This window comes from Maylandia zebra, linkage group LG9 (genome assembly GCF_041146795.1).
Source record: "Maylandia zebra isolate NMK-2024a linkage group LG9, Mzebra_GT3a, whole genome shotgun sequence".
In the NCBI taxonomy this organism is placed as follows: domain Eukaryota; kingdom Metazoa; phylum Chordata; class Actinopteri; order Cichliformes; family Cichlidae; genus Maylandia; species Maylandia zebra.
The window spans coordinates 420,114-435,000 of NC_135175.1; the positions used below are offsets into that span (position 1 = coordinate 420,114).

Sequence of the window (14,887 nt, forward strand, 5' to 3'; positions counted from 1 at the left end):
GGTCATGCCATTTTTTTTAATTACAGAAACCATCTCTGCTGAGTACATTGATTACTCTAGCCCATTCCAAATAGGCCTTAACATTAAAAGCTTAAAATTCCTTTTCCTGAAGGGAAGTTAACTTGAACATGGCGCATAAACATTCATCTCACAATACAGCAGCTATTTACCCAGCAAACCTAGCTAACTAGCTGCCCAAAGTAAGAAGCTAGCCTCTCAGAACATGTTACACTATACAAATTACAATCTCTTTTCCTTTTTGAATACAATGTAGTAACAATGAAGATGATTGTCTTTATCCTACAATGAATGAAAAACATTGTCTGCCCATTTGAAGAAAGCTTGAAGAAAAACCATTTAGCATTCTCCTAGCATTAGCCTTTTTTAATCTTTACATGCTATGCTCATATATCATGTATGCAGTCATCAAATATACGTTTTGCAGATTCTAGTGAACTAGAACAACAAAAAAGGTCATTTAACTGAGTTTTAAACTCAAGACTTGACAAATTAGCTAACAAAGATATTAGCCGGTTTATCTAGCTAAAGTTAAGATTAACTAGCTAACTGATGACTCTTACGGGTAATTAAGCTAAAGCCTTATGAGTTACCTTACCCTAAAAAGACAAACTATGTGGGGTTTTTTTAATATTTATTATTAGGTACACGTTGCTAAAAATAAAGTATGTTTCTATGTGCATTTTTTATTTCTATACAGACTCCATTTAAATCAATCATGCCAGCTTTGACTTAAAGAGGAACTATTATGCCCTCTGTTCATCTAAAATATACAGATTCTTTTAAACAAAACTGTTACAGTAAAAAGCCAAAGGCTTCGATTTGTCCATACAATTTTATTTTTTTATTTCCTCGTGTGCTTTCTTTAAATTCTGTGTTCCGGACACTGAATGATTACAAAGTACAGACACTTCTCCTTGGCCAATGAGAACACAGCATCTTTGAGGGCGTGATCCTTAAAAAGACTGCATGTTTCAAACATTTAGCAAAGAGGGGACAGTACAACATAAACAATTAAACTGAAACTCATGTAGAAAACAGATGAATATAAAGCAAATCTACAAAAATAAAAATATAGCGCTAAACATCAGGACAACAGGCCTCATATTAAAGAAGAGAAGCATCATGTGAGTCAACAAAGTGAATGCGAGTACTTCCAAAAGGTTGAACTGTTGCAGCTTAGTTAGAACTTTTTTTTTACTGTAAACTGAAATTAAACACTTTTACCATAAAAAAGCAGCCCAGGCTCAGTAAGAGAAAAAAAACACTTAGTAATAATAATAATGCTAATAATAACAGACGGATGGGTTCCCTGCTACAGAGCTGCCTAGCACAGTAATACTGTTAGATATAGAGACACATTGTGCTATACAGGCAGATACACACATAGAGATGGGGAAAACATATTATATTATGTTCTGGAGTAAACACATTTTATAATTGTCATCATGCAACAAAGAATAGCAACTATTTATTTCAGAAACATGGCACATAATCAGACAGATACATATAAAATATAGAGATATTTCTTATATTGCATTTTTATTAATACTTCATATAAGACATAAGGCATACTGTGGAAAATCTGCCCCCAGTGGATTGTGGGTAGCAACTGATTGTCCTTTCTGTTAGTGAATGGCTTATTGCTTCTCATATATATATAAACAGAAAACTTCCCTTTTGCTATTCAGAGCTACTGGATCACACAGGGAGTGATGGTCAGGCCTTTCTGCTGCTGTAAGGTTCATTGTTGATTCTCATTGAGTTTGAGGAATGTCAAGGCAGCACTTTGTTAGAAGTGACGCTCATAAAATACATCAGTTTAACTGACGGCATTAAACTCGTTATTACATGTTCTAATACCAGAAAAAGTATTAGAAAAGCTTTTTTTGTGTTACTGCAGGTTCTCTACCTTATAATACAATCTATTAATAATGATATTTTATGAGCACCACTTCAAGTATAGTGTTACCAGGTTTGTTTGGACGAAAGCTTTATGTGATCAGGTGAAACTGACCAAGGTTTTAGATCACTGCTACGTGAAATAGACCACTGCCTGGGTGTCTGTCTCCCCAGTCCAAACTGGGAGCTTTTTTCACAGAAGACGGGCCGATGGCACAGACTAAATATCCTGGGAAAGTTGACTTTGGAGACTTTGTTTAGCCAGTCCTTCAAACTGTGTTTGGATTAGTTGGGCTCAGTTTGAGCAATAATACTGCTGAGGTTAGAGGTTCAATCACCAGGTCCACATGCGGCACACTGTCATGCACCACAGGCTTTAAACGTGTGCCCTTCATTATATATGTTCCAATGTATGTTTGCAATGTACACAGATACCTGGATGTAGTGACACCAAAAATGATGTGTGTGTGTGTGATGTCCTGCTTAACAAGGATACTTCGTGCAGTCTTGAATCAAACATACACATCAGCGCCCCCTCCTGGTGCTCCTGGGACGGATGGATAAACAGTGTCTATCACACACACACACGCACACACACACGCACACACACACACACACACGCACACGCGCACACACACACACGCGCACACACACACGCACACACACACGCACACACACACACACGCACACACACACACACACACACACACACACACGCGCACACACACACGCGCACACACACACGCGCACACACACACACACACACGCACACACACACGCACACACACACACACGCGCACACACACACACACACACACACACACGCGCACACACACACGCGCACACACACACACACACACACGCACACACACACACACACACGCACACACGCACACACACACACACACACGCACACACACACTGGCTGGGAAATCCAGTGAGTAACTATTCACTAAACACAGTTGATACAAAAGCTTTGAACCACCCTGATTGTTTGAAACGCAGGTCAGTCAATAGGAATGATTGTCATCACGATCGTCTGTTCATTGCTGCCAGAACACGCCCACCATCCTGACTTTGGCACTGGGAGTCACAGAGGCTGGCACTTAGAGCACTGGAGCCGGTGTAACAAGGAGACCCAGAAGGAAACACAGGGCGGGTGTCAGAGGTGACCATGGCGTGCTCCCTGAGGAGTGGATGGAAGATGTCTTGATTTCAGAGGTGAGGAAGGCAGACAGAGGGACGTGGGACACCAGAGTGGGGCTGGCATAGTTGATGAGGGAGTCAATCTTCTCAGCCTCTTTACTGCAGGCTTCAATCTGCAAAACAAAACATTATTTATACACAACAACAGTCACCACAAGGTGCTTTATACTGTATGGAAAAGGCCCAAAAAACAACACGCTGTGAGCAAGGGCTTGGTAGCAGCAGATCCTAGGGAAAGCTGACTGCTGTGGCTGCTGGAGGAAGACCCACTATGTAAGAAAGCTGCACGTTAATAATACAATACGATTTTATTTATATAGCACATTTAAAAACCCGAAGGCACACCAAAGTGCTTCACAGTAACATGGAGAGTCAACATAAGTCAAAAACAGGGTACAAATCAGGCACAAGCACAGACAGGATAGAGGCACTAACAGACCAGGAGAGTTAGATAAATACAAAATATGCTACGAAGGCAAAAACAGCAGTAAAATTAATAAAAATAATACATTTAATAAACTCTAATAAAAGATTTAAAAGGGTATTAACTGGTCGGGAAAGCCAAGTCAAATATGCTTTTAATCTTGATTTAAAGGACTGGATAGAGTCCAAGGCTCGAATAGAAGCAGGGAGGCTGTTCCAAAGCTTGGGTGCAGCTGAAGCAAAGGCACGATAGCCTCTGGTCTTCAGTCTAAACTTAGGTTGGGCCGGGAGTAATTGACCTGATGATCTTAATGCACGACAAGGAGTGTACAAATTGAGGAGGTCAGTGAGGTAGCTGGGTGCAATGTTATTCAGGATTTTAAAAGTGAGTAGCAAGATTTTAAACTCAATGCGATATTTCATTGGTAACCAGTGTAGATCAACAAGAGCCGGAGTAATAGGGTCAAATTTTCTAGTGCCAGTAAGAAGGCGAGCCGCAGCATTCTGAACGAGTTGCAGCCTTCGAAGAGAGAAGGCTTGGAGACCACAGTAGAGAGAATTACAATAATCTAACCTGGAGGTCACAAAAGCATGGATAAGTTTCTCCAGGTCCCTGTGTGGTATATAATGCTTAGCTTTAGAAATCTGGCGCAGTTGAAAAAAAAAAACAGATTTAACTACAGATGATACTTGCTTATCGAGCTTAAAGGAGCTATCCAAATAGACACCCAGGTTACGCATAGAATCAGGGAGAGAGTTAGTGTAACCCAGTTCCTAAAATCATCTCAAACAAAAAGAGAAGAAAAATTAAAACATTTAATGTTCATTGTCCTGTTCTTACTGTCCCTGTTAATGAAAGTGAAATGAGATCAAAATATTTATTTAAACATAGAAGGGACGCAGATTATATATGATATGCTCTGGTCAAACAAGGGTTAAGTTTTCTCAGAGGGTTGATGAGCTCTGATGAGAGCCTATTGTTTTACTCCACTCCTCGCATGTCAGCCAATCGGTGAAGCTCTAGGCAGCTCTTGTCCCTCCTTAGTACCAGCTCCCAAGTTTTCAGTCTCTTGCTTCTACAGCCGAACAGAGCAGACTGACTAAAACTTTTGTTATCGGTAAGCTGGAGAAATTAACCTCTAACGAGTTAAAAAAAATACGATCTAAACTGATCTTTTTCACAAACTATGTATTTGCACTTGTTGTTGTCAAGGGCAGAGCGAAACCGGAAGGTTTACTGAGCTGTGGCTCCACGTAAATGCTGAGCATCCACTCGACGGCGGTAAGCTAAATGTGGCTAATCAGACACGTGATGTGCGGAGTGTGGGTACAGTTGTTGCATGTCCCTGAAACGCTGTTGCTATGCTAGTTAGATCATTAACTAAGTCATTAACATGTGAAAAGCTGTAAATGGTTAAAGCAGCTAAAAATAACTTTATGAGAGATAATTGTAAGCAGACTTTATCCTGCTTCCTGTTTAAATTTTGATGTCAATCAGTTGTTTTACAATACTCAGTATTGAACACTTGGAGGTAATTTTTAGTGTATTTCCACTTGTACTAGTAGGCCTATGGTACAAGCGGGATTAAGAAATTGCTCACAGACAGCCTGAGAGGCCGAGCTCGAAGAGTCCGGACAGGGATTTATCACTGAATTAAAAATTTTGAATAACATTCGGGCGTTGTGGCTATTAGTCTCAATACGACGTAAGGCTCGTATAGTGTCATTTAGCCATGGTTGATGAGAAGTTCTGGGACGTTTCATCTTTATAGGGGCCACAGTATCTAAGATGGAACAACAGGTGGATAGCATAGCGTTGGCAAAATCATCAACCAATGGAAGTGTGTAACAGTTTGTATCAGTGAAGTCTGGATCAAAAAAGGCAAAGTTTAGAAAGGCCGTAATGCAGTTAGCCACAGTCTCAGAGTTAATGATACGTACAGGGCGATGACAGCCTTTAGAATTTAAATCAATTGCACATAGCTCAACATCAAACATAACCAAAAAATGGTCAGAAATACCAGCATTATCAATGTCCATAGTACAAATATCCAAAGCATATGGGAGGACCAAATCCAAGGTATGACCTTTAAGATGAGTTGGTTCCCTGACCCACTGTGTAAGGTTAAAAGAGTCAATTAGGGCAAGAAAATCCTTGGCTAGGGGGTCATCAGCACAACAAATATGTATGTTAAAATCTCCAGTAATAAGAGCTTGGTCATAACTTAATAAAAATGAACCTAAGAAGTCAGCAAATTCACAAATAAAATACCTATTATATTTAGGTGGTCGATAAATCACAGCACATAGAATCGTTGGGGGTCCGGCAAGCTCCACAAGCTGAACCTCAAAACTAGAATAGGTAGGAGAGGGCAGTTGCCGAACTTTAAGTTTGTTTTTAAAAACAGAGGCCACGCCTCCACCTCTTCCCGAAGGCCTCGGTGAACTGAAGACTACACAGTCCGGGGGTAGTAGCTCTGAAAAAGAAGAGGACTCACCAGGATGAATCCAAGTTTCAGTCAATAACTGAGCATCAAGCCGAGAGGAGAGGAAGAGGTCATTTAAGATGAAGGTTTTATTCACCAGCGATCTTGCGTTTAATAAAGCCATCCGAGAGATCGGCATCTTATCTCTGCTGGAAGCACGTCTTAGCCGGCTTAAATGCCTGAGCCGTACACCATCACTGGGGGACCCAATCCAAACACGAACAGGCAGAGAGACTACCGGAGAAACCGGACAGGCTTGTTTACCAACCGGACAGATCCAGCGATGGTTGAGCAGCCTGAAGGATGATGGATCCCGAGCAGATGGAAGTCGTATAATCCCCGCGGTGGTGAGGGAATTAGCTGCAGCTGATGCTTTAAGGTAAGCCTTTAAGCGAACCTGAAACCCACTCCGTTTGCCCCACTTCCTATAGCGCTTCTGAGGCGGGGAGCAGAGAGGGGAACCGTATGAACCAGTAGAAGAGATGATACGTGGAAAGGTAGCATCTCCCAAATTCCAGCCTTGATCCAACCCAGCATAGGGGGGGAAACAAAGATTTAACAAAGTATCCCCGTCATAGGTGATTAATGCATAACCATCTGGGGGGCATAGTGCCAGAAAGATAACAAATAATAAACAAATATCAAGGAAAAGAGATTGACAACAGAGACGAGGACGGCCTGCTGCACACACTGGCGCCATCTTTACTCAGTCACGAAACACACATAAACACATAGTGAGTGAAAAAGGTGAGTTGGGTAGAAATACTGCATGGGGAGGCCTAATCCCACTGAACCTCAACTATCCAGGCCTAACTACATGCTTCATGACTCTCTGGCTCTCGGAGGAGGAGGGCCCATCTTTCACCCTCTCCCTCCCTTATCTTCCCTGCTGCTGCTTCTATGTCTTTGTCTAGTTTCGTCTAACTCTAACCCTCAAAGATTTCCTCAGTCTTGTTCTCTAAAACCTAAAGGATGGATTATTATGGATTTGATCAACTGGTCCCGTAACGAAATAAAGTTGGAGACCTGATGTGTTTGGTTCATCTCCAACGTTCCCCTCAGCCTTCACCCCGTCGACTGCAGCATCCACACAGATAATAATATAACATAAATAAATCCAATAAAGCCTACAGAGCGCCAAAGCTGCTCTTCTTGGGGAAACAATGTGTTTGGCACAGCAAAGCATTGAGACCTGAACTGCGCTCGTCACGACTGCCGAACAGAACACGTGATTAAAAGATCATGTGACAGCAACACACACAAATGCATGCTATTAATTCATTCAGGGGAACGTCACACAGCTAAAGTGTAGCCTTTCACTGCAAACACTGTGAACACAATGTTCACACATTCTCATCAAAGTAAAGAACACATAAGCGTGTGCAGAACAACAGATATAACAGACTATATCTGTGTGTGTGCACGATGGTGTTTGTTACCTGCAGAGGTGTTGGCTGCTGGTCCATTGGGGTGATGATGACCACCAGCAGGTGGTCAATACTCAGGTAGCCGAAAACATCGCACTGTGGCACTGAGATGTGAGGCCGCAGGATCTGAAGGACATCGTGGACCGTCACCGGCTGCTTCTTGTTCAGCTGCACGCAGCGACACACAGCATTACATTCATGTTGCTGTCCAACTTTCATACAACAGGTCAGTGACACTTTAATGAGGGCAACAAATGCTCCCAGCACAGCACCACAGTATCTGTCTTTACTGGAAAACACTGACACAAATATAATGACAGCATTGAGCTTACTACAGAAATCGATGCATTTCTAGTAGCGCTGTCAGTGTTAATCTAGTTAAAATGACGTTAACGCCATAACCACATTAACGCAGCAAATCTCCCCTTTGTGGGGCTGCACAGCGCTAACGCGTCACCGCGCTAACACGTTGACACTAATGGAGATTTGCTACGTTAATGCGGTTATGGCGTTAACGTCATTGTAACGAGATTAACGCTGACAGCAGTAGTTCATTTACATGAAAAAAAGACTTCACTCTGTCTGTCTGCCTGGATTTAAAAACCAAAGTGCTTAAAATGAAAGGTTACAGAACATGTTCAGCACCATGTTGTGTCAGTACAGAGCGTGATGCCACCAGATTGGTTGGTTGGGTCAGTACATCAGTTTATGTTAGCCAGCTACTGAGGGGGTCACGTTTGTGCCGCCCCCAGCTGCAACTATGAGTCCTATGTTGGTAACCTGTCCACTGTCACTGTGTTAAACACTAAGTGGCTCTTTGTTGTTGGGCTAGCTTCACTGAAACAGGAAAATCTACAGCTGTTAGCCGTAATGTTCAGGTTTGTGAAGCACTTTATAACACAAGAGACTGTGTGGTGACCGTTCCAGTGTAGTAACCTGTGCTTGGGAAAAGCACAGGTTACTACAGCCTCATCACACCACAACATTTACTGATTTATGATCAGGACATCCATCAGCAGCTCCACATCACTGTCTCCCTCACTCACATTTGGGCTGTGCTCTTCCTCTGACATGAAGTAATCCAGGCAGGCATGGCTTCCTCTGAGTGTCTGGGTTTGATTTTTTCTACATATCGATCTATATTTTCTGGATGTTAGGATTCCCAATCATGCTTTTATAGAGACGTTGTTTGTGGTGTGATGTGTAACCTGTTATGTTGTAAACTATTTTGATGTGCTTGGGAAAAGAAAGACAATTTTATAGAGTAACCTAGTGCTGATCACTCAGTACACCCTCAGCTTATTGACTGGTGTTTATGTACCAGCATCAGCTGATGACCTCTGTGTGACCTCTTCCACACGACTGTAGCTGACCTACAGTGTAAACACCCTGAGACGTTTGTGATGATTGACTCTGACAACCTCCCAGCAGTCTGTAAAATGAATAAACCTCTGAGAACGCACAGGATGTATGCATGTTGATGTGTTCAAAGACTTCCTGTTTCCACCAAGTCTGTGAGGAGGTGGAGTCAGGATGCCAGCCAGACCCTGCAGCACTGCTTGGATGCGACAGACTGGGATGATCCATATGGGGAAGACATCAACAGCAGCACAGACTGCATCACTGACCATACACATTTCTGTGAGGATACATCCTCCCAACTAGGACTGTATGTCTGTTTTCCCAGTAAGAAACCCTGGATCACCGTTGACCTGAAGGCCAATGAAAAGACCTTCCTGGATGAATATTACTTCTACAGTCAGCAGATGCTCGTCCTCGGGCACCCTCTGCCGGCCTGGCTCTAGGGCGAGGCCTGGTAACCCTATCTCAGGCAGGGTGAACGGTTCCCATGGTGTTCTTCTGAATCGCTCTTTGTCTGGTCTTTCATTCGCACTCACATTCGTACCTATGGGTACTTTAGATTTACCAGTTAACCTAACCCCACTAACTGCACTTCTTTGGACTGTGGAAGGAAGCCAGAGTACCCGGAGAACCCACGCCATCACAGTGAGAACATGCAGTCTCCACACAGAAAGGCTGATGGTGGAACTGAACTCAGGTGAGGCTACAGTGCTGCACACTGCACCAATCTGTCCAACTCTGAGCTCCTAAAATGAAGAGACTGCATTAGAAGAATGCTTTGGGTCCTCACAGTTTTAGGCAGTTGCACTGACTTAAAGCTGAAAGCTCTTCAACTGCACCTGAGTTGCTTCATTTCAAATTCATTGTGGTAATGTACACAACCAAAATAAAAAAAACATAAACTGTCTCTGTCCAAATATTTATGGGTTTGATGGTATAATTCAGCGGTCTCCAACCTTTTTTGCGCCACGGACCGGTTTATGCCCGACAATATTTTCATGGACCGGCCTTTAAGGTGTCGCGGATAAATACAACAAGATAAAACTAGTACTGGTACCAAAAAAAAAAGATTTATTCATAACACACGTGAAAAGCCCCAGGAAAACCGAGTTAACGATAAAAACGATAACAAAATAACTGAAAACCGATAAAAACCCTGAAAACCAGACATTTCACACCTGAGCCTCAACTCTCGCGGCCCGGTACCAAACGACTCACGGACCGGTACCAGTCCAAGGCCCGGGGGTTGGGGACCGCTGGTATAATATATACATCAAAATGTAGCCACCATCCTTCTCGTTCATCCAGGGTCAGTCTCATCAAGACAGGATTTACAGTTCTCCCATGAATGTCATAAGCACAGCCTCCTCCATCTCCCTTGCCCATAGAGGACAATGCTAGAGCGGCTCAGACAAAGTCTCACACAGCATCCCTGTGTGGGAATAACACATCACAAATTTTGTAAGTAAATCTATCTCTAAAGGCGCTATTGAATTCTCACCAGGTGTGTTTAACAACCCATCCAATCCACAAACACGGAGAAATCCAATTAAGTGGCATATTAATGAGAAATGACACAGACACAAAGTACTGAACTTGCTTATTTGATCCACATGGGGAACATTTATTGTCCTCCTGATTTTGGCCGTCAGTCTTCAGACCCTGAAGCTTTTGTGGGCCCCTTGTATGAACTCTTAGCTTTAGCACTTTCCACAGATTCAGGTCAGGTGACTGGGCCCTTCCAGCAGCTTTAGCTTCCTTCCTTTGGCTGTTTGTTTGGGATCATTGTCTTGTTGCAGCAACGACCCTCTTTTCATCTTCATCATCTTGGCAGCAGATTTTTATCAAGAATGTGTTGGTACATTTTCCCATTCATCCTTCATTCAATTACATGAAGAATGCCAGTGGTGTATAGAGAAAAAACAGCCCGACACTATGATGTTCCCAGCACCAAATTTCAGTTTGGGTATGGTGTTTCTGGGGCGATATGCAGTACCCTTTCCCTCCAAACATGACGTAGCATCCAAAGAGTTCAATCTTGGTCTCATCTGACCAGACCATAGTCTCCCAGTACTTCACAGGCAAATTTCATCAAACTTTAAACGGACTTCAACATACTTTTTCTTAAACAATGGCATGTTGCATGGTGAGTGTGCATACAGGCGGCTGAGTGAATTGCTTATTGTTTTCTTTGAAACAGTTGTACCTGCTGATTCCAGGTCCTTCTGTAGCCCTCCACAAGTCGTCCTTGGCTCTTGCACAACCCTTTTGATCATTCTTGTTACTCCTCTACCTGAAATCTTAAGGGCAGCGCCTGGTTGTAACCAGTTTATAGTGGATGCTTTGGGATTGTGGTCCCAACAGTGCCCACTGGAACCTTCAGTAGTTCTTCTCTAAACAGTGCTTTCAGTATGTTTTGAAAAATAAGGATGTGAATATCTTGAGAGAGCTCACGGTTTTATCTATTATGAAATGTTTCTGGTGTACATCTCGGTAATGAGACAGCGTTTTATAGGCCATCAGTGGGGACTGAACCAGCTTCTATTAGTTTGCAGGACTGCTTTCTATTTACTGACAGATTTCAGCTGGTGTCATAACTTTCCACGCCTTTTTGCACCTCCCTTTCTTCATTTTACATGTGTCATTTCTCATTCTTACACATAACTTATGGACATGTATGTCTGATTTCTTTGAATGTGTGGATTGTACTGGTCGTTACGACACATCACCATGAAAACTGGTCAATATTGATTTTACCTGCTCTAGCTTTCATACCCTACCTATAAGTCAAACCTAACAACACTGATTAAAGAAAATAGTACTTTGAAACTCCCTTTGTCATCAGCATAAATCATTCATAAACATATCATACTGGACAGTGGATTTGTTACCTAAACAAACAAACAGCTGTGAACCGTCCATACCTTTGAGAACGTGTTCATTCGCTCTTTGCTCCAGAGGATCTGCAGGATGCTGGCACATATGGGACAACAGGCTCCTGGATAAAGTTCAGAGAACATATTATAATAAAATGCAACGTCTTTATGTGACACTATCCTACTTGTACTGACAGTTAAAAGTGTTTCAGACATTTTTAACCACTTTACCTCACATCCACAGTCAACTTAGAATCACCAGTTAACCTAAAATGCATGTCCTGGCCTGAGGGAGCTGCAGTCATCATGCAGGCACAGGGTGAACACGCGCTCTCCACATAGAAAGGCCCTGCCAGGAACCAGTCCTCACTACTGTACCACCGTACTGCCCATGACGCTACATAAATGTCATGTACACGGTGTAATTTTATCTGCTGGCTGACCCCAGTTAACCTTTTCATGTATGGTGCTACTCCACTCACCTGGTGGAGTGACAGGGTGGCAGCCTGGAGTGGACAGACTTGGACATGAAACCAAACTGCAGGCTGAGTCAGGGGCCACGTCAGAGACAGCTCCCACAGCTCTGCAGGGGGCCTCATAGTCCACAGTGACACGGTCAGAATAGGCGCCACACACCGTGTTGTAGGTTTCGCCATTATGGCCACAGACTTGTTTTGGCTTTCTGCAGCCTTCCTGAGGACAGAACACACCAGGCACTATTTACATTATGGGAAGTGTATTTGATTGTCTTCTTTTTGTACTATACATACATACAAACAAAAGCTATGTTTAAGGTACTGTTAGTCTGATAAAAAGCACTAGACAAAACTAAAATGTACCTTTGTTGTGTTTTTGAAATAATTTCAAATGGACAAAACTGTGAGTCATCTTCGATCAATCAACAAGAAGATTTTGCAAATTCAAAAAAACAACAATAACTAAACTTCTTTTAGTTATGAGTAAAAAAGAATAGAGTACAGAACAACATCAAACCAAAGAGTAAAACAGTGAAATGTCGGGGGCGTGGCTAAACATATGGCTTTTGGTGAGCTCCCGGCATAAAAGCCTTAGAATTATACTTTTACTCCACGAACAGTGAAATTTACCACCTGTGGCCATTTAGTATAATATCATGCAAAAATATGCCAGCGAAGAAGGCACTAAAATTAAAACTAACCCTTCTCCAAATGGGGAAGACGATGTATCGTATGCTAGTAGTCAAGCTAACTCAGCAGATGATGCTAGACCTGAGCCACGCGTAGGCGAAAATACTGGAACGGCACACAACATGGATGTCATTCAGATTCTCCACGAGATCAGAAATGACTTTTCCACGAAAATTGATGTGGTGCTGGAAGCCATACAGGACGTTAACAGGCACGTGCAGGCAGGACTTCTTGGCACGCATGGATGAAGCAGAAGTGCGAATTAGCAACGTAGAAGACACAGTTAACTCAGAGAAAAACAAGTCTGATGCACTTGTTAAACAGGTAGCTCTCCTCACAAATAAACTTTTGTCCCAAGAAGTAATCGGTTCTTCACTTGTGTTATAAGCTGCAGAAGAGACTCCAATGAACATTTCAGATATACATTTTCGTGAATTTATTTACTATCGCTGGGAGACATGAAGAACTTGTTAGTTGTATTTTGTTCTTTTAAGATTGCTTGGTTTGGTCTAACTGCTCCCTTATTTACACTGGATCGGTGAGTGCACAGGAGGGAGGGCTGTCTGGTTCGGGGTGATAGCTAAGGAGATTTGTTTATGGCAGATTTTCAGCTTTGTGTTTGTTTTTTCAATACTCCTCAAAACATGAGGTGCTTCCAAATAAGAAGTTTAAATTTACTTCTTGGAATGTAAGGGGGATGGTAAAAGTGACTAAGCTAAAGCAGGTTATTACCAGGCTTTAGCATCTGAAGTCCTCAATCGTTTTTATCCAGGAGACCCATCGACTCAGAAACAACTTGGTGAAAGTACAAAGGAGATGGCCATGCAAAGTACTAGCGTCCTGTTTCCCATCTCATTCTAGAGGGGTTATAGTGTTAATTCACAACTCAGTGCCTTTTCAGGTAAATAACACTATTTATGACAGTGCGGGTAGATTTTTGGTGGTCCAGGGTACCTTCTTGAAAGGAAATATAAATTTGTTTAATGTCTACGGCCCCAATGATGACAACCCATTGTTCTTTGAGAATGTGTTTTTGTTAATGGCCACCCTTCCTGGTAAGATCATATTGGCAGGTGACTTAACCCTTTAAGACCTACCATAGAACCAAGTCCGCCAGAGCTTATATTATATTTTTACATGTTGTGGAGCCATTTTTGGGAGCATTTCAAGTTGCTATACATCAATACAACCATTATAGCCCAAACTTTAATAATATGTCTGCATTAGGTGCATAGTAATTACATAAATTGCAAAGAAGTGCAATAAACTACAAAAAAATTGAAAATCGTTTTTGTTTTTTTAACATATATTTCTAGTTAGAGAAATTTAAGAGGCTTATCCCTCAAAACTGTAAATACAAAAAAGTTGCACAAACTAGTTTCCCACCACAGGAAATTTATTTTAAGTGTCTTCATAGTTTTATTTTTGAAATACACCAATTTTTATATACTGCAGGAAAAACGAAAATAAATATTATAGTGCAAATTTGCAAAATAACAGCATATGCATCACAATAAACTATTTCCAGCAGTGAAATATGAGTCCTAAGCATCCCAGAAACGACACAGAAAGTCATGAAGTCAAACATAACTTTTAAAAACACAAGTATAAGCTCATGAGGTACGATGGTAAAAAAAAAAACTACATTTCCGCAAAATGACGTCACTTCCGGTTTCGGGCAGGTCATGCGGTCATGTGATAGTTCACGCTGATGGACGTAGGAAGTGTTACAAACAGCTGATTGGATCGGCGAAGCGTGTTTCTGGAATATCATGTTTTTGTTGCTGCAAGTGATTTTTATGCAGTTTTTGCAAAGCTATATGTGGAAGGAAACTGTGACCGAGGACAAGCTGATGGCATAAGATGTAAGTACAACTCCTCCAGTTTCATATGCAAAAAAAATTATTGCGCTAGCTTACGTGGTTGCAGAGCTACCGGGATTTAAAAATAGTTACGCAAAACAGAGCGTGCCCGCTCCGATCGGCTGTAAAGGGTTAAATTGTACCTTGGGCCCAAAGACT

At 42.0% G+C, this 14,887-nt stretch overlaps 1 protein-coding gene across 1 annotated transcript in view; it reads right to left on the bottom strand.

Annotated features, from left to right (window-relative positions):
• Nucleotides 1-14,887, bottom strand: part of reck (reversion-inducing-cysteine-rich protein with kazal motifs) — an 87,510-nt gene continuing 72,623 nt past the window's right edge. Inside the window, exons 18-21 of the mRNA XM_014410977.4 lie at nucleotides 12,183-12,393; nucleotides 11,749-11,822; nucleotides 7,475-7,630; nucleotides 1-3,239 (exon numbers count right to left, since the gene is read on the bottom strand). Of these exons, the coding sequence (XP_014266463.2) occupies nucleotides 3,027-3,239; nucleotides 7,475-7,630; nucleotides 11,749-11,822; nucleotides 12,183-12,393 (654 nt within the window). The 3' untranslated portion in view covers nucleotides 1-3,026. The remainder of the gene's footprint in view (nucleotides 3,240-7,474; nucleotides 7,631-11,748; nucleotides 11,823-12,182; nucleotides 12,394-14,887) is intronic.